Source organism: Mustela erminea, chromosome 1 (genome assembly GCF_009829155.1).
Source record: "Mustela erminea isolate mMusErm1 chromosome 1, mMusErm1.Pri, whole genome shotgun sequence".
In the NCBI taxonomy this organism is placed as follows: Eukaryota; Metazoa; Chordata; class Mammalia; order Carnivora; family Mustelidae; genus Mustela; species Mustela erminea.
Genome location: NC_045614.1, coordinates 37180299 through 37202328, shown reverse-complemented (window position 1 = coordinate 37202328; position 22030 = coordinate 37180299). Strand labels below are relative to the sequence as shown.

Below are 22030 nucleotides of genomic sequence, written 5' to 3'. Positions count from 1 at the left end.
CTGATTGAGTTTCACCTGAAGTAAGTTTCCAAAGGCACATTTGAAACCTGAAATAAAGCTGATTTACTTGTCGATAATCTGTTCTGAAGCCTTCTGAGCTAGTTCAGGAGAAAGGCTTTGGCACCTTACCTCTCTGCCACTTAATAGCTGAGATAACAGCCCAGGTGTGAAACTACCAATAAAAAGACCATTGTCCTACAGATGAATTCAGGAAACAAGTAACATCCTGAAATTGGCTACAGTGCTTTTGCTATAAGTAAGTGAGTTGGGGGAAATCAGAGGGGAGAACCATGAGATACTGTGGACTCTGAGAAACAGACTGAGGGTTTTGGAGGGGAGAGGGGTGGGGGGTTGGGTAAGCCTGGTGGTGGGTATTAAGGAGGGCACGAATTGCATGGAGCACTGGTGTGGTGCATAAACAATGAATTTTGGAACACTGAAAAAAAAAATAAAATAAATGTTATACTATTATACGGAACTGAATTCTACACATATTCTAAAGGGAAACAGAGACTGGTGGTATGTGGGCTCTTTGGGCTCCTTTTCCCAAATGCCTTAAGCAATATCAATTCCAGGGAGATAACTTCAACAAACAACCACAACAACAAAACACTAATTGTCTGATGACTTCAGGCGTGGTCCATTTCCTTCAGTTTTGAGTCAGGAATAAACTACCTGTGCTGTTTTGTGCTAACAGCTGCGGCTAGACATATCCAGGGGCTGAATTTTCCAGAACCCAAGCAAGGATTCTCTTGTGAGCTTCTACGTTCCAGCAAACAGTGACTGGAAGCTATTTGCGAAAGACCAAGAGCACTCTTTGTTTTGCTTGTGAACAGACTGCTGTATGGGAATTAGCACAGTGGATACGTAGGTGGGGGACCCTGCCCTCCGGCTGGCAACAACAACAGGGCAGGTTGTCATTTTCTTGGAGACCCTCACATGAGGAGCAAAGGCGAGTTGTGCAGCCTCGCAGACACTTAGTTGCTCTGAGACTGGTGTCTTCAGCTCCTGCCTCCAGCACAACCAAGGAAACGTTCGAGGCTAATTCCCCCAGGGAAGTGGGGTCCACAGGGATGCTGTGGAGGGTTTTTTTCTTTCCCCCTCCTGCCTCTGTGGCTGCCCAGAGGTATTTATCAGCGTGTGCAGAGCAAAGCCCCTGTAGTGTAAAGTAAAATGCTCCCCAAAGCGGTTTAGGAGACGGGGTGTGTGTGGGTGTGTGTGTGTGTGTGTGCAGAGAACGTGCGAGCAAGAGCGCTGAAATGCAGCTCTCGTCTTTGCATGCGAAGAGTCGCTCCACGTCCCCCTCTGCCCAGCGCACTCGGGGAGCGCCAGGGGGAGTCCTCGCAGGCCAGGGCTTCCCGCGCCCCGGGAGCGCCGAGGGCTCGCCTGGCGGAGCTTAGCGCAGCTCGCTCGGCGCTGCCAGCCGGCGGAGCGGGCGGGGGCGGACACTGGGCTTCTGTGTGCCAGCCGCAGCCGTTGGCTGGCGGGCGCCCAATCCCGGGGCATGCCGCGGGAGGCTGGCCTGGACGCACGGTGAAAGACGAGTTTGGTGGCAGGCTTGACCCCCCGGGCTGCCCGCAGAAGCCGGCGGTCGAGCCGCGGCGGCGGGGCTGGGCTGGGCTGGGCTGCAGCGGTGGGAGCCGGGCCCCCCGGGGTCCCAGGGAAGGGGGCGGCATGGCTTCGGTGTTCATGTGCGGCGTGGAGGACCTGCTGTTCAGCGGCAGCCGCTTCGTGTGGAACTTGACCGTGTCCACGCTGCGGAGATGGTACACGGAGAGGCTGCGGGCTTGCCACCAGGTGCTGCGGACGTGGTGCGGGCTGCGGGACGTGTACCAGGTGAGCCAGGGCGCGCGGCGCCGCGGGGCCCTCGCAGGATGCCGGGCGCTCTTGGGAAGCCGGTTCCACCTGTATGATTTGATTCTCTCTCTCTCTTCTTCCACCTCTTTTTTTAAACTCCTAGCGGGCTGCTTGATTCCTGGGTCCAGTGTTCAGCATCCGTGGATAACTGTTGCCTGACAGAGCTTGTGAATTTTCACCACTGGGCATGGGGACATTTGCGAGTTAGCACCAGCCTTTGCAGACATCTGGTTCAGAGCGATGGTGTACTGCCTGGCACTTAGCTCAGAAAGCTAGCTAGCTGGAGCTTTGCAGCAGAGGGTCTGCGGGAAACGACTTTGACATTCAGATGATTCCTCCTTTTTCGCTTTATTAGGGTGGATGGGGGGTCAGCACTTCAGGACCGAGGATTTCACACCGATTTATGGTCAGAGGGGCCTTGCTGGATGGGTATTCTGTCCTTTGATTTTATTTCAGTTTTCCACCAGGCAGCCCCAACTTGCAAGGCAGAGCCAGGAAAAGCTGATTCGCTGTCTACTGGCTTTTGGAGGAAGGACAGCAAATTGTGAACACTTTGCAGGAGGATGATGGCTAGGATAGGGAGGGGTGGCCTCGCGGATGGTTGGATTGCTTACGTTTGGATTTACTCCCCTCACACAACACAGCCTCTTTATTTCCCTGCGAGGTCCCATCCTGCAGGCAAAAAATGCAGCAACTTTGTTTAACTAGGAGTCCGTTTATCTTCTCTGGGACTGCAGCTTCCCTGGATTTTTTTTTTTCTTTTTTCATTTGTGGATTTAAAAGTACTTTGCCTGGGTTGGTTAATATCTTTGAGATTAAAAAAAAAAATCTACATTGCATTTAGGAAGATTATACCTGGTGTTTACTCTGGGACTGTATCATCGTGTTTTCTTCCCTGTGATGTGGAAGCAGCTCTGTTATAGTTCCTGGATGCCCCCTACCCTGACCCCGTGCCCATTATGGCTGTCATTTATATCTCATCATACTGGATTCTATATGTGATCAAGCCTCTGGTTTTGGCAAGCTGTAGTCTTCCATCCATCAAGCAAAATGAAAAGAGCAACCCCTGAGGTTAAACTGAGGGGATGTAAAGAACCAGCCTCCCCTTGTCATTGTTGATGTCCGTCCGTATCATCCTTGTTACAACATGAGCGGCATTTCCTTCATGCATTCAGGACTCATGCTTTAGAGAACATGTCTGTGATGTCTTGCATTTTGGGAAAATTCAGAAGCCAGACTGAGAAGCAGGACAGCCTGTAAGGGGTTTGAGAGTATTCTGGAGCCCTGGACATACGCTTGCTGACCACAGTATACAGATTACCTGGTTTTGGGGAGCCAGAAGTGTCCGTGTCTCGGTCGTTCAGTCTTTAGGGAAATCATTGTTGCATTGGTCTGTAGGAGAAGTGACCCCCATAGAGTTTTGGTTTTGCTTTTTAATGTTGGAGAAACTTTCCAATGGAGAACAAAAATATTGGAACCAAACAGGCAGCCTCTATGCATCTCTGCTCAAGGTTCAGGGGACATATTACTTATTTCTTTGCTGTTAGTGACTAATGAGGTTAGGTTCCTGAATCCTGAGACACACACACACCCCCATCATGGATTCTCTGTAAGTTTTATTCAATCATTATTGGTTAGCAGAACAGCAGCTTTAAGGACTGTCCTACTAAATTATAAGTTCTTTTCTGTAAAATGGGTGGTTACTGAGTCACAACCCTTTCATGATAATAAGAAAGAGCATCTAAAATAATGGTAGCCATTTTTATGAGTATACTCATAAGTAGGAAATGATCTCAAGTTTCCTGGGCTTTGGGAGAAGTAAGAATTCTCAAAATATTTTAAAACTTGGGAGAATCATGGATTTCTTAATTGTACAACACAAGTTAATTATTAGCAAAGAAACACCATTTTCATGAATGTCTTTTAAATACTGAGCAAGAAAATAGTGACTTAAATATGTATAGAACTGAAAAGCAGTAATATGAAGTGGTTGGTACCTTGGGCTCCAAGTTAGAGAGATGAGAATAAATCCAATCTCTGCCTATGTATGATCATACGTAAGTTACTTCATCTTACCCCAATTCAGTTTATCATTCATAAAATGGCAAATACAATGTATTAATCACAGAGGTTGATAAAAGAATTAATTGAGGAGTGCCTGGGTAGCTCAGTGGGTTAAAGCCTCTGCCTCTGGTTCAGGTCATGGTCTCAGGGTCCTGGGATTGAGTCCCACATCGGGTCCTCCGCTCAGCAGGCAGCCTGCTTCCCTCTCTCTGCCTGCCTCTGCTACTTGTGATCTGTCTGTCAAATTTAAAAAAATCTTTAAAAACAAAAAGAATTAATTGATACATAAGATATTTAGCACATTGCCTAGAGTTTAGGAAGCATCCCGTAAATGCCATCTGCTCTGTCATTTGGGATTTATAATAATAGGAAACTCAACTCTAGCCTACAAAATAAAAAGAAGGGACTTTTGACAAACTGAAAAGTTTAGCAGTTGATGAACTTCAGGTATGGTTTGATCCAGACACAATGTTTGTTGTCCATGATACTTTTAGCCTTGTCTTTTTCATGTATCGGCTTTTCCTTTAGCTGGTTTCTTCCCTTATGATAGCAGTTCTAGGGCTTAGATCCACATATGAACCCATCTAGAATGAAAAAAACATTTCTCATCAAAAAATCCCAGTTTTCTCTCTGATAGATTAACTTAAGGTCTGTGCCCACCCCTAGTGCCAGGCACTAAATGGCTTGGGAAATGAGATTATAATTCAGGCATTCTCAATGGGAGTGATAGGACATTCCCACCCCCCCACCCCAAGGCAACAATTATTTCTTGGGAATGGGAAGGGGGCATAAAAAAAACCCTACTCTTTTTGTGTATAAAACACAGATATGCATACAATACCTAAACAGAGATACAGTATATTTTTGGCATTAGAATTTGCCGGGGGAGGGGGTGATTAGCAAACAAAAAACTATCTATGAGACTCCTTAAGACGATGATAATGAGTGTAACTGTTGAGAAACACTAATTATACTGAAAGGCTTGGACCAGTGGGGGAGCAGACCCATTTCTGCAGCTGGGAGTGAGGTTGGTCCCAGGCAGACCACGTAGCTGCCAAACAATGGGGAAGGGTCAGTGCTCAGTTGGGGTCCAATCTGCAATGTCCACTGCACCTGCCTTTTTAGAATCTCAAATCTAGAGCTCTTTAAATAAAACAGTCATTTGCCTAGATAAGTACAAAGATTCACGGCAAACGCATTTCTAAGAATTTTGCCGCAGCAATTCAAGTTAACGGGGTGGAGGCTCATCTATTAGAACACCTTTATTGCTGTCCAATAATTACAATTTCTCAATCAGTGTCTGGTGATCCTGGCCAGTTTACTGGCACATGAACTGGAAACCCCGTAGGGTTACGTATTTTATTGAACCCCATTTTTTATCATCTTGATAATGAAAAGGCATCATTTTCTTGCTTCTAGGCTGAAAAGTCTTTGTGGGAAATCCAGGGCTCAGTGACTCCAGAGAAAAAGAAGGGTGATGCAGGAGGTATTTGTTACATGAAATACCTGGCAGTTCCCTGGGAGTGTTTTGTGTGTTCATATACTATAAGTGAAATAAGATCTCCCACCTAGTCATATGGAATTTGGCAACCACACCATCCCTGGCCGGCACAGCTGGGAAGGCATAATTTCTTTGGAATTGAACACTTCCTCTACGCCTAGATATTGGAGAGGCATGAGACTTGATTTGCCAAAAACCATGAATAATTAAGAGACTAGCTATAAGGCATTTCTGTAGTAACACGACTAAATAAAGAACAGGCGGAGGTTGTACTGGGGCTGCCTTTGAACAAAGACTTACTTTATGAGTGAAGTTCTGATTTCAGTTAAAGTCGCAGGCGGGACATTCACCTTCAATTTGAAGCTAAATCTTAAAAGCTGATTCATCAGCCATATATCTGTCCTGCTGATATCTTGCCTGGATGGGTTCTATAATAGCAATTAATTAAGTTTAACAAACAACTGAGGTGGAAAATGATGGGAGAATGTGGTTGAAAAAAATCAACACCCCTTTGCTTTTTATTCAGTGTGACATAGTCTAACAAAGCCTTCAGTTTGTTCCTTGGGATTAAGTTTTCCCCTCATCCCGACACCTCAAAGGTAGAAATTCTTGCTAACCCTGAATGGAGTCGTTGCCTGCAGCAGGAGGTAACTTGGACAGAATCCAAGATATGTAAGTGGCCGTAAGAGGCTGGGTCAGCTCCCCTGGGGCAGGCAGTTAGTCCTGAGAAGTAGCAGACCATGCAGACCAGGCAGAGGTTGTAGGCTCCAAGTCCAGCAAATTTGACCTTGACCAAATTGCTTTCCCTCCTTGAGCCTCCTGGGTTAAAGGGGAGAACTTCAGTACTTGCATAATGGGCAGGATGAAAAACTCATGAGATAATATCTATAACACTGAACACCCTGCCTGGTACAAGCAAATGCTCAGTTAATGTTAGCTCTTGGGTATGTATAGTACTTAACACCAGACCCATAGAAGGTCCTTGATGAAGGGTAGCTAAGGGTGTTAGCTCTTGTTCTTAGAGGTGATACTAGTTCTCTGGAAATAAATTCCCATCTTTGCAGGCAACGATGTTAAGAGAGACTGTGGCTTCCCTCATTGTATATTGGGTGAGCCTTGGGATTTGCTCTTGGATTCACACAGTAGACCACAATTTTTTTTTAAGATTTTATTTTTATTATTTATTTGACAGAGGGAGACATAGTGAGAGAGGGAATACAAGCAGAGGGAGTAGGAGAGGGAGAAGCAGGCTTCCCACTGAACAGGGAGCCCCAGTGCGGGGCTTGATCCCAGGATCTGGGATCATAACCTGACTGCCGAAGGCAGATGCTTAAGGACTGAGCCACCCAGGCACCCCAACATTTTGTTTAAGCCAATACAAAAAATCTAGGAAATCACAGGCAGCTCCCATTAAGGTCTCTAAGGAAATAACCTCTCTATATCCAAGACTCTGAGGATCCATAAACTGGTAACACATGAAATTTGCATCCCACCATGTTGGCTGGGAAAGACCAACTCCCCCAAAAGTCAAGTTCCCTATTGAGTACTCTGTGGCCTGGGTGCATCTCAAACCATGTATATTTTGCTTGTCCCCAGCCTTCACTCTTCACAGTCCTCTGAATTACACAGACTAGAAGAGGGCCAACAACTGGGAGCCACAGGAAAAAACTGTCCTGTCTCTCATTTTTGTAAATAAAGTTTTATTGGCACACAGCCTCCTGTTTTCAGAAATAAAGTTTTATTGGCACACAGCCCTGCTCATTCATTTACATGTCGTCTGTGGCTGTTTTTGCTCTGCAGTGGCAGAATTGAGTCCTTGTGCCTTAACTACTTACAGCAGAGTAGTTAATACAAAGACTGTATTGGCCACAAAGTTGAAAATATTTACTGTCAAGTCCTTTAGAGAAAGTTTGCCAGTTCACACCCTAGGGGGGAAAAAAAGGCAACATATTGGGTAGAGAATGCTACAGGAAGAAAAGTCATAGAAAAGTCAATCATAGAGGGGCGCCTGGGTGGCTCAGTGGGTTAAAGCTGCTGCCTTCTGCTCAGGTCATGATCTCAGGGTCCTGGGATCGAGTCCCGCATCGGGCTCTCTGCTCAGCAGGGAGCCTGCTTCCCCCTCTCTCTCTGCCTGCCTCTCTGCCTGCTTGTGATCTCTCTCTGTCGAATAAATAAATAAATCTTTAAAAAAAAAAAAAAAAAGAAAAGTCAATCATAGAAAAAAATAGAACTTGAAGGAATAAGAAAGAATTTTCTCATCAAATGTCTAGTCGCCGGGAAATTAGTGAACAAATATTCAGAGTGAGTGTTCAGGTTACTTTTACTAGGTCCTTTGTTGTGGAACATGATTGGAATTAGAGATTGATTCATTCTGTCGTTGGTTTATTTGTACCTAAAATCATGATCCAAGCGCTTACCCCAGCTCTGCTGCTGTGCCAAGACGTTAACAACACAAAGTCAAAATAGGCATTTTTCCTGACCTCGAGGAATCTATTATCAAGGAGGGAGATAGTTAAGGAAATGAAACTTCAGATACACAGTGGAGGCGATCTAAATCAGCCTGGATTAAAGCCAAAAGGGTGGGGAAGGAAACTAAGGAGGCTTCCTGGAGGAGGCAATTCTCCAGCTGAGGTTTGAGGGACAAGTAGGAGTTGGATAGATGAAGAAAGGCAGAAGGGCATTTCAGGCATAGGAAACATGGTTTTGGGGAGGGAGGATTATAAACACATTTTTAAGGCCGATGGGGAGAGAGAGAAAGAGAGAGGAGTTGGAGTCAGAGATTTTGATTGAGAATAATGTCTGAACTTGAATGATCTTTTACTTTAGGATTTTGATGTTTTTTCTTCAGAACTTTGAAGGCAGGGGAGAGGTTGATTTAGATCCATCCCTGGCAGCAGTGAGGCTGATAGACTGGGGAGAGAGTGGCAGAGTGGAGGCGGGAAGGGGAGCTGGGAGGCTGTTGCAGTGATACAGATGTTAGTCAGGAGAGGATAGGTTGCGCTCTGGCAACAAACAGCCCCAGTATCCTAATGGCTTAAAGAAGCACATGTTTGTTTTGGGTTCATACTGTCTGTCCAATCACAGGTTGTCTGTAAGCTCTGCTCCGCACCATCACGGAGGCTCACAGAATGTTCCTGCACCTTGCCAGTTACCAGGATAGAGAGTGAAGAGCTCTCTAGGGCTTTACCCTGGTAATTAAATGCTTGGCCTCTGAGTAGCTCATGTGACTTCTCGCAGGTCGTTGGTCGGAGCTGATTATGTAACCCCCTCCATCACGCGGGCCAGGAAAAGTGGTCCTACCATGGTACCGGACGGATGCTGTTGCAAATTTGGTTCCCAAAATGCATTCATATGCAGGATGCTTTCTGCAGAGTGCACTGAGATCAACACCTGTAGAAGGGATTAGAAAGAAGCAGGAGAAGCAGAGGAGAAATTGGTCTATAATTCAGGCTCAGTGAGGGCTTCCGCTGCTCTCATAGGTAGCTCCGGAATGGGGAGAGTTGTCCCCATTTGGAAGACAAGGGCTGTCCTCCCCACCCCACCCCACCCCCGCCTCACCCAGCGTACATCAACCCATCATTGGAGGTGGGCTGTCCTTGAGAATGTGGAGTGACCTTGACGTAGGCTGTTCTTTAAGGGAGGCCAATCCCCAGAAGGGGCTGAGAGCTGTCAGCTCAGAATGCTTCCGACAACTGAGGGAATAAATCTGGGCACCACATCACAGCATCTTCAACAGGTGTGAGGATCAAAACCTGAACTGAGGAAGGGCCCACGGGAAGGAAGTGCACTGTTGTGAAGGATGTGGAATCTGGCTTTATTTTAGAACACGGCCTGCCTCTCCGGTTCCCTGTTGAAGGGAATGGGCAGCCATGGACTCAGTTAATAGCATTAATACCTACAGAAAGGAGAAAAAAACCTGGCAGATCAATGAAATGTGAGTCTCCTTATCATCACAGAGAAAATTCGTCTGCCATCTTTTCTGGTAATCACAGCCTAGGGTTTTATGGCAAGGAACGGAGATGCCAAGATCCTGAAAACTATGTTAATGTTTGAGCCCATCACTTCACAGGATGGGAAGCCTGTAGAAGACTGTGTGTATTTAAAATCAACAAGATTAGTCTCAGTGTCTTTGAAAAACATTTTGGAGACTTTGTGGCAAGCTTGAAAAACTAAATTAAGAATAGACTCTCCTGCCTTTTCGAATTGGTGTTCGTTTTTCCTCCTATCAGCTCGTCTTGGTGGAGTTGAGACGCAGAATAACTTCCTGTTGACTCCCCACTATATTTATCATGAACATTATATTTGGGATGTCCAATGTGGTGGTTGTGGAAAAGTGTGAATGATTCAAATGGGAAATAAGATAGGGAGTTCTAAACTTTGTAGACGAGATAATATGACGTAGGGCATGGGAAGGAAGCAGAAGTGAAACTCTCATGAAAAAAGTTAAAGTGAACATCCATATGTAATTACATACATGAGTGCCTATCAGTGTTCATACATAACAGGTATAAATTCTGGCATCCTCGAAATAGACTTGGCCTGAAAGAGTCTGATATATATGATAAATTACATCATGTCATTTTCCCCTAAAGTCCTAATCGTTTTCAGTCTCCTAAATTTTGTGTTTGGGCAAAGCTTGCTGCTTAATTAACTATGTTTCTTTAACTGGTGTTTCTGAATAGCTCACAGTCTTGACTTGACTAAGAGCTACTAATTATCTAGTAGGGGCTGTGTGCCAGGCCTTGTGCTTGTCACTTTGCATGTGTTATCTTAAAACAAAACAAAAACCCCTTAAGGGAGTTTTCCAATATAGAAAAATATAAAACATGAGTAAAAGTCCACGCACCTACCTCTCCATGTTAAGACATCTTAATATTTTGCCATGTTTGCTTTAGATACATTTTTGAAATATAATAAAGTTGAAAAAAGAGCAATGTAATAAAATTGTATAGAATCAATTGAAACCACCATTGTACTTCTGCTGTCTCCCTAGAATCCTCCCAAGAAGTTCATGTTTCTCATTCCTGAGCATGTTTTTATAATTTTGCCACATATGTGTGTATGTGTTAATATATAGGAACAATTTTTACCACTTCTGTTTCTGGCAGATTTATATAAAAATGGATCATTCTGCTCCCTTCTTATTCTCTCAGCAAACTTTGGGGACTTGTCTCTGAATTTGTTTCAATCCCTATATCCCATTGCATGAATATAACCAGTGCTTTGTTGGTGGACACTTTGGTCATTTCCCATTCTTCAGGGTCTCAGAATACTACGGTGAAAATAGTTGTGTTTGTCTCCTTGTGCTTATGAGCTAGAACTTCTCCAGGCTACATACAGAAGATCTTTAGCTATAGGAGATGACGTGCCTTACCTTTGTCCTTGTGACAGTGCTATGAGATAATATCAAGGACCCCACTTTATTGGTTTTGTATACTTATTACCTATTAAGTCACGGTGTTGGAGTGTGAACAGCTCTGGCTGACTCCAAGACTCAGCCTCCTGCTACTGACTTGCTGCTTTATTTATGAAAAAGTAAACAACAGGGCGCCTGGGTGGCTCAGTGGGTTAAAGCCTCTGCCTTCGGCTCAGGTCATGATCCCAGGGTCCTGGGATTGAGCCCCACATCGGGCTCTCTGCTTAGCAGGGAGCCTGCTTCCCTTCCTCTCTCTGCCTGCCTCTCTGCCTACGTGTGGTCTCTGTCAAATAAATAAATAAAAATCTTCAAAAAAAAAAGTAAACAACACACAAAGGCAAAATCTTATCAATTCATTCACTTATTCACTCAGCAAACACTAAGGGGAAACAGAGCCCGGCACTCAAAAATGCAGTCTGTACTACTCAGGCTGCCTGAATTCAAATCCTAACTCACCTTTTGTTACCCATGTGAATTCTCAGAGACTGATTTCTTTTTTTTTTCTGTTGTAAAATATAGATAATTATAGTATCTCACTTAAATTATTTCTCTCCCGGGATCATTACCGAAATTCATTGTAGTGATAGTTTCAGTAAATGGTGTGTCACGGCCGGCGCAACAAATCGACCAGGAAAACCATGAGGGCTAAGAGGATGATGAAAAAAAGTTAAGAGACAAAGAGATGCGGGCAGGAGGGACACTGAAGATGATGTCCAACAGTGCCAGTTCTATTCCACATCTTACAATCATTTATAAGGCAGACCAGAATAGGAGAAGCAATACATCAGTACCTAGTCAGATGACCGCAGTTTCTATAACAAGTTTACATTTTCGGCTAAATCCATTAGCAAGACAATCAACCAGGGAGTGGGTTATGGGAGGTACAGAACAACAAGGACTAACTAAGAACTCAGGACTCTGGCCACATTGTTCCCTATTGCAGGAAGAGTTTGTGGGAAGTCACGTAGGCGAGCGCACGACACATAGCACAGACCTTTTCTCAGTGCACTCAACTTTCCCGTCCTTAACCTTGTCAAGGTGTCCGGACTTTGAAGGAGACACAAGTCAGGGCCTGGTTTGATCCTTGACTCCAACCATACCGTAGCCTTCAGTACCGTGTTAGATAGATGTGCTGGCAGATGCATGGTTGGGTGGGTGGGTGGATGGATTTGTGCCCAGCAAAACGTTATCTCTATATGTGCCGTGTCCTCAGTGTCTTAGGTAAATGAGTAACCATCAAGCCCCCTACAGTCTGCATAAGTCTTGGCTCCTCCTTCCTCCTCTCCACCCCAGATGAAGAACTACAGGCTAGGGGAGCAAGCAGGACAGGGGCGCCCAAGGACTTGGAGAGACACTGTGTCCCCCATGGTTGCATGGCACAACTTTTGTCCCGAGACCCTGACAACTTCTGACTCTGGCACGAGAGCAAAGATGCTCCCAACTATTTAGTTGTTTTCTTTCTTTCTCTGCAACCGAAGCTATTGAACTTTCTTCTTCTCAACCCTGACCCCTAGACTCACATGCACAAAGGCTCTGGGATCCCGCTGGCAGCTGTCTCTCTCTCTCTCTCATCTGAGTAAGCTCTCCTCCGATATGACCCTGAGATTGGCAACTGCTAAGGAGACCCAGTTATTACACGCATCATGCTACCCTTGGGTAATGTAGCCAGCAAATATTTTTACAGAAATGAGTTTGTCTCATTAAAATGTGATTAGATGCTTATTATCTGAGAGAGAAAAGGGCCTTGATAAAACAGGGAAATAGAATGAGCTGTAGTCAGCTGGACCTGGTTTAAAATCAAGGCTTCATGACTTACCAGCTGTGTGACCTTGAGCCAAGCTGCTTAATTGCTCTGGGCCTGTTTCATTGCCAGTGCAAGAGATAAATAATACTTACATTTACATGGTATGAAGGTTAAAAATAACAGGGTTGAGAAATGGTAGCTTCTTGGTTGGGAAAATGTGGACCCTTTGCACAGACTTGGTCCTAAGCCTAAAGTAATCATGCTAGAAGTTATATGAGAACAAAGACTGACCAGAGTGTGACTCCAAACGTGACTGTTTCATAGCTGGGTGACATGGGCCAATTATGTGACCTCCCATTGCCTCATCTTCTTATGCATGAGATGAAGATGATTACAGGATCCACCTCCCAGGGTTGTTGAGGGGACAACACAGATAAATCAAGATTTCACTAGGGTGGCTGGCTCATAGTAAGCGTTTGAAAAGTGTTAGCGATGGTTATTTCTACTTAGCGAACATTTTCTCTGTGTCCGACATGATGCTAAGCACTTCATAGTCACTATTCCATGTAATTCTCCCAACAGTGCTGTGTGCCACTAGGCGAGTGTGGGAGGTGCACAGAGCTGCTGAGTGTCGTGTCCAAGAGCAGAGATGGGAGTTCACGTCTGTCCAAAGACAAACCCCACGCCCTCAGCCATCACGTGCCAGGTCCTTAGTTTCCAAACAGCCCAGCCCCTTCCTTTGCTCCCTTTGCCTGCCTGATGCGCTAGGACTTCTCCAGGCCCCATCTCTCCCTCTGCCAAACCCCGTAGCCATAGCAGGAATCGGTGAACTGGTTGAGAGTAAATGGTGCGCTTGCTCAGTCCAGGCTCCAGAAGTAATTCAGCTCACGCCATGCTCATATCTGAATCCCTCCAGGGACATTCCCAACTCAGAAAAAGCCAGCGCCACCAGACCGGCATGGCCCCGCGTGACTGGCACCCGTTTCTCTGGGTTCTCTTCAGCCCCCGCTGCCAGCAAGCTCACTCAGCCTCTGGTGGTAGCACCTCACACTCATCCCCAGCTCTTCTCCAGCGACACTGGCCTCCCCGCTGCCCAGTGCGTGCCAGCCCCAGAGCCTTTACCCTTGGGGTGTGATCTGCCTGGAACCTGGTCTCCTAGAGCCCACGGGCATGCTCCCCGCCTCACTCCCTGCCGGTTTTTCTTCAGATGTCGCTCCACCCGCCAGACCACCCCGACCCTTCTCGCATCCTGCTCCATTTTTCTTCCTAACCCTATTGCCAGCTGACGTTACACCTTTATTGAGATGTTCCTGTGAGTCTGCCCAAACCCAATGTTGGCTGAAGACACGCAGGGACTTGGCTTTGTTCGCTGTAGTAGTATCAGTGCCTGGAACCTAATAGATCCTTAGGAAATACTTGTTGAGGGGCGCCTGGGTGGCTCAGTGGGTTGGGCTGCTGCCTTCGGCTCAGGTCATGATCTCAGGGTCCTGAGATCGAGCCCCACATTAGGCTCTCTGCTCAGCAGGGAGCCTGCTTCCCTTCCTCTCTCTCTGCCTGCCTCTCTGCCTACTTATGATCTCTCACTGTCAAATAAATAAATAAAATCTTTAAAAGAAAAAAAAAAAGGAAATACTTGTTGACGAATGAAGGAATCTGCTTTACATTTTAAGAAGGTCACTCTAGCCACCCTGCCAGCTGTGACTGGGGAGGGGTAAAACAATGAGGATGTTGCTTCTTTTTTTTTTTTTTAGAACATTTTTTAAAGATTTGTATTTATTTATTTGACACAGAGAGAGAGAGAACAAGCAAGGAGAGCAACAGAGGGAGAGGGAGAGGGAGAAGCAGGCTCCCCGCTGAGCAGAGAGCCTGATGTGGGGCTCGATCCCAGGACCCTGGAATCATGACCTGAGCCAGAGGCAGATACTTAATGGACTGAGCCACCCACCCAGGCACCCCAGGACGCTGTTTCTGATGCTGGGGACCTGCGTAGGAGTGGCAGCTGCATGTGGCGTAGGGAGACACTAAGAATTTGGAGGACAAAAAAGTAGCATGAGAGGACCTCTGTCCAAAGGGAAAAGGTTATGGTCTATAAAGTTCTGGAAACTTCATAAGGGGGAAAAGGCATGCAGGTTGAAATGTGTTTGTATGTGGATGTTTATTGGTTTTTGTTACTGAAAGCAGCTCCAAAGCAATGTTAAATATTGATGATTGATAATACATCTGTTTGGGTTCTCTGATGTGTCTGTGTTCCCAGTTCATTCAAGAAGCAGGGTTTTGGATAGGAGAGTGGGTAATTTCCTGCAGGGCATGTGAAAATGGGCTCACCCGAGAACCCCAGCTCTTGTGGACAGCCAGCTGTGAGTCCCCGTGTGTGCCCAGCCCAGGGTGGGGAAGTTGGCAGCTTCTGCAACTCTTGTCAGCTCTGACTGTCAAGTGATCGCCGCTTCCTGTACCCAGCCCTGTGGTTAGGTTCTGGAAGGTGCCCTGTTTTCCCTGACGAATGCTGACAGATACTTCAGACATTTGCTTGCTTGCTTGCTTGCTTGCTTGCTTGCTTTTTTTTCTTTTTTTTTTTTTTTTACCTTCTGTGGACATTGCTTATCACTCTGACCCTGTCGCCTGTCATTCCCATCCACTGGATTTAAGGATAGGAGGACCCTTTGGATTTGCCTGGATTCCTGGGAGAAGAGGAAAAAAAAAAAATTTTTTTTTTCTCGTCTTCATTAGTGTTTAATTAAAAGCTTGCTTCCCCTAGCTCTTTGGCTGTGTCCGGGCTTTTTAAAATTCTGCAAGCGCAGACAATATAAAGAGAATCTGACCCTTTGAGTTACAAGAGCTGGTGATTGTGTCTAATTATCAACCTCAAATAATGACAGAATCATAATCCCCAGCACAAAAAGTAATACTAGGAATTTCCCAAATAATTCCTTACGACAAAGTACACTTACTTTTAATAGTCTAATGCCAGTTTTTAAATGAAATTATTATTTAAGTTAACAATTTGGTCAGGATATAAAGAATCCTAACTTTCAACTCATATTTAAATTTATGGGGTTCTTTCTTCCCAAAGGTTTTATATATTAATATTCTAGGTCTCCATGCCAGAAATAGTTCTAGCCAAGCTCATAAGATTTTGCTCTCAAATACCTTTTGGAAATGCTTTTTTTTGTTGTTTTTAAGTGAATGTGTTTTTCCTTTAATAAACTTCAGAAGCCAACTCCAAGTTTCAAAAAAAAAATTTTTTTTTGAGATGTTAGTGCCAGAGTCTGAACAGTATCCTTTATTTACAACCAAACTGGATCAGTTCAGGGTTTTTTTCCAGGCTCCTACACTACATAGGTGACAAATACAAAACTTTGCCATACCTTTATGCTGTATATTGTGTATCTTAAGCAAATCAAATTTAATTATGGTCTCTCCATCCTTTTCTTTTTTCTCCTGACTTTTTTCTTTCTGTATATTTTCTCAGAGCTAACTAGGTCATGTTTTAAGGATATGAATAATTTATTACATATATATATATATATATATGCGTGTAGGTGTTTGAGTACAAATATACAAATAAATGTATAAATACATATGCACAGATATATGTATAAATATATGGCTATATCTGAAGTTTTCCTGCATAGGAAAACCATGAACCAACATATTCACCAAACATAACTTTTACCTTTTCCCCCCAATCTTCAATGCCACTTTTTTTAAAGATTTCTTTTATTCATTTGAGAGAGAGAGAGACAAGGTCAGCACAAGCAGGGGAAAAGGCAGAAAGAGAGGGAGAAGCAGGCTCCCTGCTGAGCAAGGAGCCCAATGTGGGGCTCGATCCCAGGACCTCGGGTTCATGATCTGAGCCAAAGGCAGACACCCAACTGACTGAGCCACCCAGGTGCCCTCAACATCACTTTTTTTTTCTTTTTTTTTTTAAATTTTTTTTTAATTTATTTGACAGACAGAGATCACAAGTAGGCAGAGAGGCAGGCAGAGAGAGAGGAAGGACAGCAGGCTCCCTGCTGAGCAGAGAGCCCGATGCGGGGCTGGATCCCAGGACCCTGGGATCATGACCTGAGCCGAAAGCAGAGGCTTTAACCCACTGAGCCACCCAGGCGCCCCTCAACATCACTTTTAAAGTTAGGTTATGACCCTGAAACAATTGCTCAGTATCAATAATATGGTTAAGTTCCATAATGGATGGTATTTCTTAGGAAGTTGCTGTCAGTTTTAAGTTTAAGGCATGGGAAGTTGTTATCCATTTTGATGAAGTTCAGCAAGTGAAAATTAGTGAACAATGTCACTTGTTTCCACTGGCTTAAAGAGAACAAACTAGTGAACCGGAGAGCTGCCTGTGTGCCGAAGGGCCTGTGTCACCTTCCGGCTCGGCTCCCCTGCCTGTGAAATGGGGCCATGGCATGTTGCCACAATGGGGGGGACTGAGGATTTCAGTAAGGAGCAGTAATGCAAGTCGCTCACAATGTGGTGCTGGCCCACTCTCCTCCTTCCCCAGCAACCACCCACCCTGTGCAAGACCAGGTGGGTAGTTACAGGCAGGAGGAGGGGATGATGAGAAACACCCACGAAGCGCTCCTGGGTGGCTCAATCGGTTAAGCGTCTGCCTTCAGCTCAGGTCATGATCTCAGGGTCCTGGGATCGAGCCCCACATAGGACTCTCTGCTCAGCAGGGAGTCTGCTTCTCCCTCTCCCTCTGCCTGCCTCTCTGCCTACTTTTACTCTCTATCTCTCTATCCAATAAATAAATAAAATCTTTTTTAAAAAAAGAAAGAAAAAGTGAAACACAGACGAAGTGGACGGCAATGCTGTGCCTTCCTATGCCAAAGCAGCTTCATTCATTATTTACGGGTATTTAATGACATCTGTCTGTTTTAATAGACCTTGTAATGAGATGAAAGGCTTTATCTATTTCCTTTGAGGGATATACACATATCCTTTGGGAGCTGAGGATGTTGGAGTCAGATGGATGTGAGCCCTGATCCTGTGCCTCATCCCTGACTTGCAGTGTGGCCCAGGGCATGATGCCGGATGCCTTTGAACCTCAGTCTTGTCATCTATGAAATGGGGACATGATACCTCCTAGTATTGTTGGCGGGTTTAAATGGGAGAGTGCTGTGGGACTTCTCAGCCCCACACCTAGGGTGTGACAAGAACTCAATAAATTATAGTTTAAGGAAAAGACCCAACCACTAAAATATACAGAAAAGACAAGAACAAACATGCTAGAAATGGGATGCTCTTTTCTTCTCTGTCTCGGTAAATTTACCTAAAATAAGGTAAGCTGCTACAACTTTTTGGAGGCAAGTGTAGTGATTGATACCCAATCAAAATGTGAGAGGTGTGCCCTCTCTGACCAAACACTTCTGCTTTAGAAAGTCATCCTAAGAATATTCTCACATAATGGTGTATGCACAAGATTTTCATTGTACCATTATTTGAAATAGAAACCCCCTGGGAGACGTGACTAGGAGAATGCATGATACAATGGTAATTCCTTTGTTTCATGGCATTCCATGAGATCGCGAGGAAGAATGAAGTAGAGCTATAGATCATAGCTTCCCCAGATTGTCGGGGAGATAATTTTGAATAAAAACAACAGCACAAGACGTGAGAGAAGAGTGAGTGTGTATGTGTGTGTGTGTGTGTGTGTCTGGAGAGAGGAGAGAGAGAAAGAGAAGCAGATATAAACATTACCCAAGATATGTGTGTATATATTCCTTTCCATGGGAGAACAGGGCTGGAAAGACCTACACCAAACCCTTAATACTGTTTACCCCTGGGAAATGTAAGTGGTTGAAGGGAGAGCTTTCCACTTCTTTTACTTTCATAATTCTGAATTTAAATTTTTTATAGCAAGGCTTTATGTAATTTTTATGTAATTTTATGTACTTTATAAAATCTCCTACTTAACACAGTTGAACCAGGCTATTGTGAAAAGTACTTCTGGGGAACAGGGATCTGTCCCACTTAACCGTGTGTCACTGCTCCCAGAATGACTTATGGCCCCCCCAAGTGTTGGTCTTGTACGTCCCTTTAATAATGATTACTGATCATTATTGATGTGGTTACTATTGAATAAAATCCAGTATCTGTACTCATTTAAATGAGGACCATGGAGTTTTTTTATCATTAAAATAACCAAAGTCCATAAGTATAATTGTTATAGAAATGCATGGCTTATTTTTTAAGTAATTTGTTTATTTAATAATTATTTATTAATATAAATTAATATTTATTGATTATTTATTTATATGAGAGCTAGAACATGAGCAGGGGAAGGAGCAGAGCATAAGGGATAGGGAAACTCAAGCAGGCTCTGCACTGAGCACAGAGCCCAACATGGGGCCCTGTCTCAGGACCCTGAGATCATGACCTGAGCTGAAACCAAGAGTTGGACACTCAACTGACTGAGCCAGCCAGGTACCCCAAAATGCATGGCTTAAAAGTGAAGGTACTTTATCAGTGGTAAATATTCATGAGACTTTTTAAATGTATATTTAAATACATATTATATTATATTATATTATATTATATTATACATATTATATTAATACATACATACATATTATATTAAGTTTATACATATTATTTTAATACATACATACATATTATATTAAGTTTTTTACAAAGGTGAGAGCATCATATATACATCTTATCTTAAAATGTATTTATTTACTTACATATTTAGATACTGATCTCTCATTGTTTTTGGTAACTGTTGTATATTCAATGGTACAACTGTACCATAATTACTTTCATGAATCCCCTATTAGTGGGCATTTAGGTTATTTCCAGTTCTCATTAAGAAAATGCTATAGTGAACATCTTTGTATAAAAAACATTTGTGGAAGAATTTCTGTAAGATAAATACCTTATGAGGAAGGAATTTGGATTTCCAAAAAGGTTGTAGCGATTTATCCTACTGTTGAAGGAACAAGAGCCCTTCTTTTTTTCCATACCCTAACCAGTAACTTTTGATTTATGCCATTCTCCTAGCCAAAAATTTATCTCTCATACCTTTTTAAAGTTTTATTTCATTTATTAGTGGAGCTCTCCAATTTTCATAATGTTCTTAAGGGCCATAATGCTCAGAACACTGGGATTGTTCTTGCCTGAGCACATCGGGAGAAACACATTCTGCATTTTAATACAGAATCAAGTGATTTTCATGTTTTTTGAAGCCAGACTTGAGAGCAAATTTTTGTGCCTTAGAAAAGGTTTGTCATCTCAGAGTGATACGGAATTTTCTGTAGAATTAACATAAGTCTATGTACAGCATTGCCGATTACAATCCAAGTATCATAAAGATAAGTTGTCGTTCAGCCTCTCCATCATGCCCTACAGTCTGAAGATTCAGAAATAGCAGGGAATACGTCTTCCTTTTTACATTTGCTCTATGTTTGTGTCATACTATGGTTTCCCTGTTCACTCTCGAGTGGATTTCAGCAATTTTGTTTTATCTCTTCTGTAAATGTTCTCTACTTCATTTAGAGAAGCTGGAAAAGGGCTCGCCAAAGCTTTTATTTATTTATTTTGTAATAGGGGATAAAGCTTGGGGCAGGAGAACAGAATGATGCACCATCTATTTTCTCTTTCTCATCTTAGATGCCCAAGGCCTTGAAGCTTCTCTGGCCCTCTAAATCCATATTTATTAATTTAAACATAATTTTGCCCCAGTTGAATTGTCTCAATGAGATTTCATAGCCACAAGCGATCATGAAGCTGTCTTTCATCCCATTTTGGGAGCCACCAGAACTGATTACGTAGATGATGGAAACTGCTGGTCCCATTAATGTCATGTTATTCGAGGGATAATGCCCCGAGAGTGAGGGCAGATTGACCTGCAGATTTGTTTCCATATGGAGTTCCACCAGGGCCGGGCTCACCCGGAGGTAAATTGGAACTGCCCCAGGAAGCCCTTCAAAGAGGGATTTTGTCATGTTTTAACTGCACAGCTCTCACGTTGGCGTTCTGCTAGCATACCATCTCCCTTTTGGAGGCATCCACCAGGCAAATGGCAAGAAGGCAGGTCCTGGTGTGGATCTCCTACCATGGCGGCCAAGGAGGCTAGATCTTCCTCTGCCTGCACTCCAGTTCAACTAGAGAACAGGGCCAGGGCCTCGACCTGGCTCCCAGATACCTGCACGCCCTTGCACTCGGAGTGGAGAGTGGTGTGGGAAACCGGAGGAGGGAAGGAGTGGGGACGGGTGTGGTGAGCTGGAGAAAGGAAGGTTTGAAAGTCAGAACCATCCAGTGGGGAGCCACATAGACATGATGGGTACATGACATGATCCTGGCTGTGTCTGCCCCTGGTGGGTTCTCTTATTTCCTATTTGTTTTCAAAGGCTGCTTCCAAGAGCCACTTTTTTCCTTCTTCTGTCCTGAGAGGCCTGATTTGGTCAGGAATCGATATCACCCTCCATGTAACTTGGGAATATCCTGGTTGGTCCGTCAGCCAGTGCTTCCCAACATCTCTTCAGGTGATACAGTACACAGACGATGATAATGTTGGTGTGGCTCTCAGGGTCAACGTTCTTGAGGCTGCTCAAGGCTCAGGTCACCAGTGCAGGGTCTCGGGCTGCCGTAAGGGCTGAGAGGACCAATAGCTTAGGATAGCGCTTCCCTACTGTTTACAGATTGACTGTGAAACTGTGGTCGAAGGGCTCCATGATGACCTTTTCCTCTTGCCACTGATTGGTTTAGCATAAATATATGAGCCAGGGTGGTGGTGGGGGGGCAGTTTGCTGATGCATTTCCTGAAAAGCTCTCTTTACTCTTAAAAAGAGACATAGAAGAAAGAGATGGTCCTTCTCTGGAAGTAGGCATGTGATGCCCAGAAGAGTGACAGTGATATTGTAACCAGGAGGAAATGTTAGCCTGAGGAGAACATGCTGAGTGGAAAAACAGAAGGAACCTGGGACTTTGATGGCATTACTAATAATGTAGACCTCATCAACCTTGGAACAAACTTACCCTTAGATACTGAGATAATGGATCCATGTCATTTTTTAAAAGATTTCTTTCTTTCTTTCTTTTTTTTTTTTTTAAAGATTTTATTTATTTATTTGACAGAGATCACAAGCAGGCAGAGAGGCAGGCAGAGAGAGAGGAGGAAGCAGGCCCCCCGCTGAGCAGAGAGCCCGATGCAGGGCTCGATCCCAGGACTCTGAGATCATGACCTGAGCCGAAGGCAGCGGCTTAACCCACTGAGCCACCCAGGCGCCCCTCTTTCTTTCTTTCTTTCTTTCTGAGAGATTGAGAGTATGAGCTGGGGGAAGGGCAGAGAGAGAGGGAGAGAATCTCAAGCCAACTTCTCACTGATCTCACAGCCCAAGGTGGGCTCAAGTCATGATTTCATAGTCGTGAGATGAGAGGCGGGCTTAGTCTCATGACTCTGAGATCATGAGCCAAAACCAAGATTCGATGGCCCCATCGATCT

General features: G+C 44.3%; 1 protein-coding gene across 2 annotated transcripts in view; it reads left to right on the top strand.

Moving 5' to 3' along the window:
* Nucleotides 1–22030, top strand: part of FRMD4B (FERM domain containing 4B) — a 323555-nt gene that overhangs the window by 147678 nt on the left and 153847 nt on the right. Inside the window, exon 1 of one of the 2 annotated variants that reach the window (XM_032324848.1) lies at nt 496–1836. The exons of the other annotated variant lie outside the window; for it this stretch is intronic. Coding sequence (XP_032180739.1) covers nt 1279–1836 — 558 coding nt within the window. The 5' untranslated portion in view covers nt 496–1278. Of the gene's footprint in view, nt 1–495; nt 1837–22030 lie in introns of those variants that run through there. 2 annotated transcript variants of the gene reach the window in all.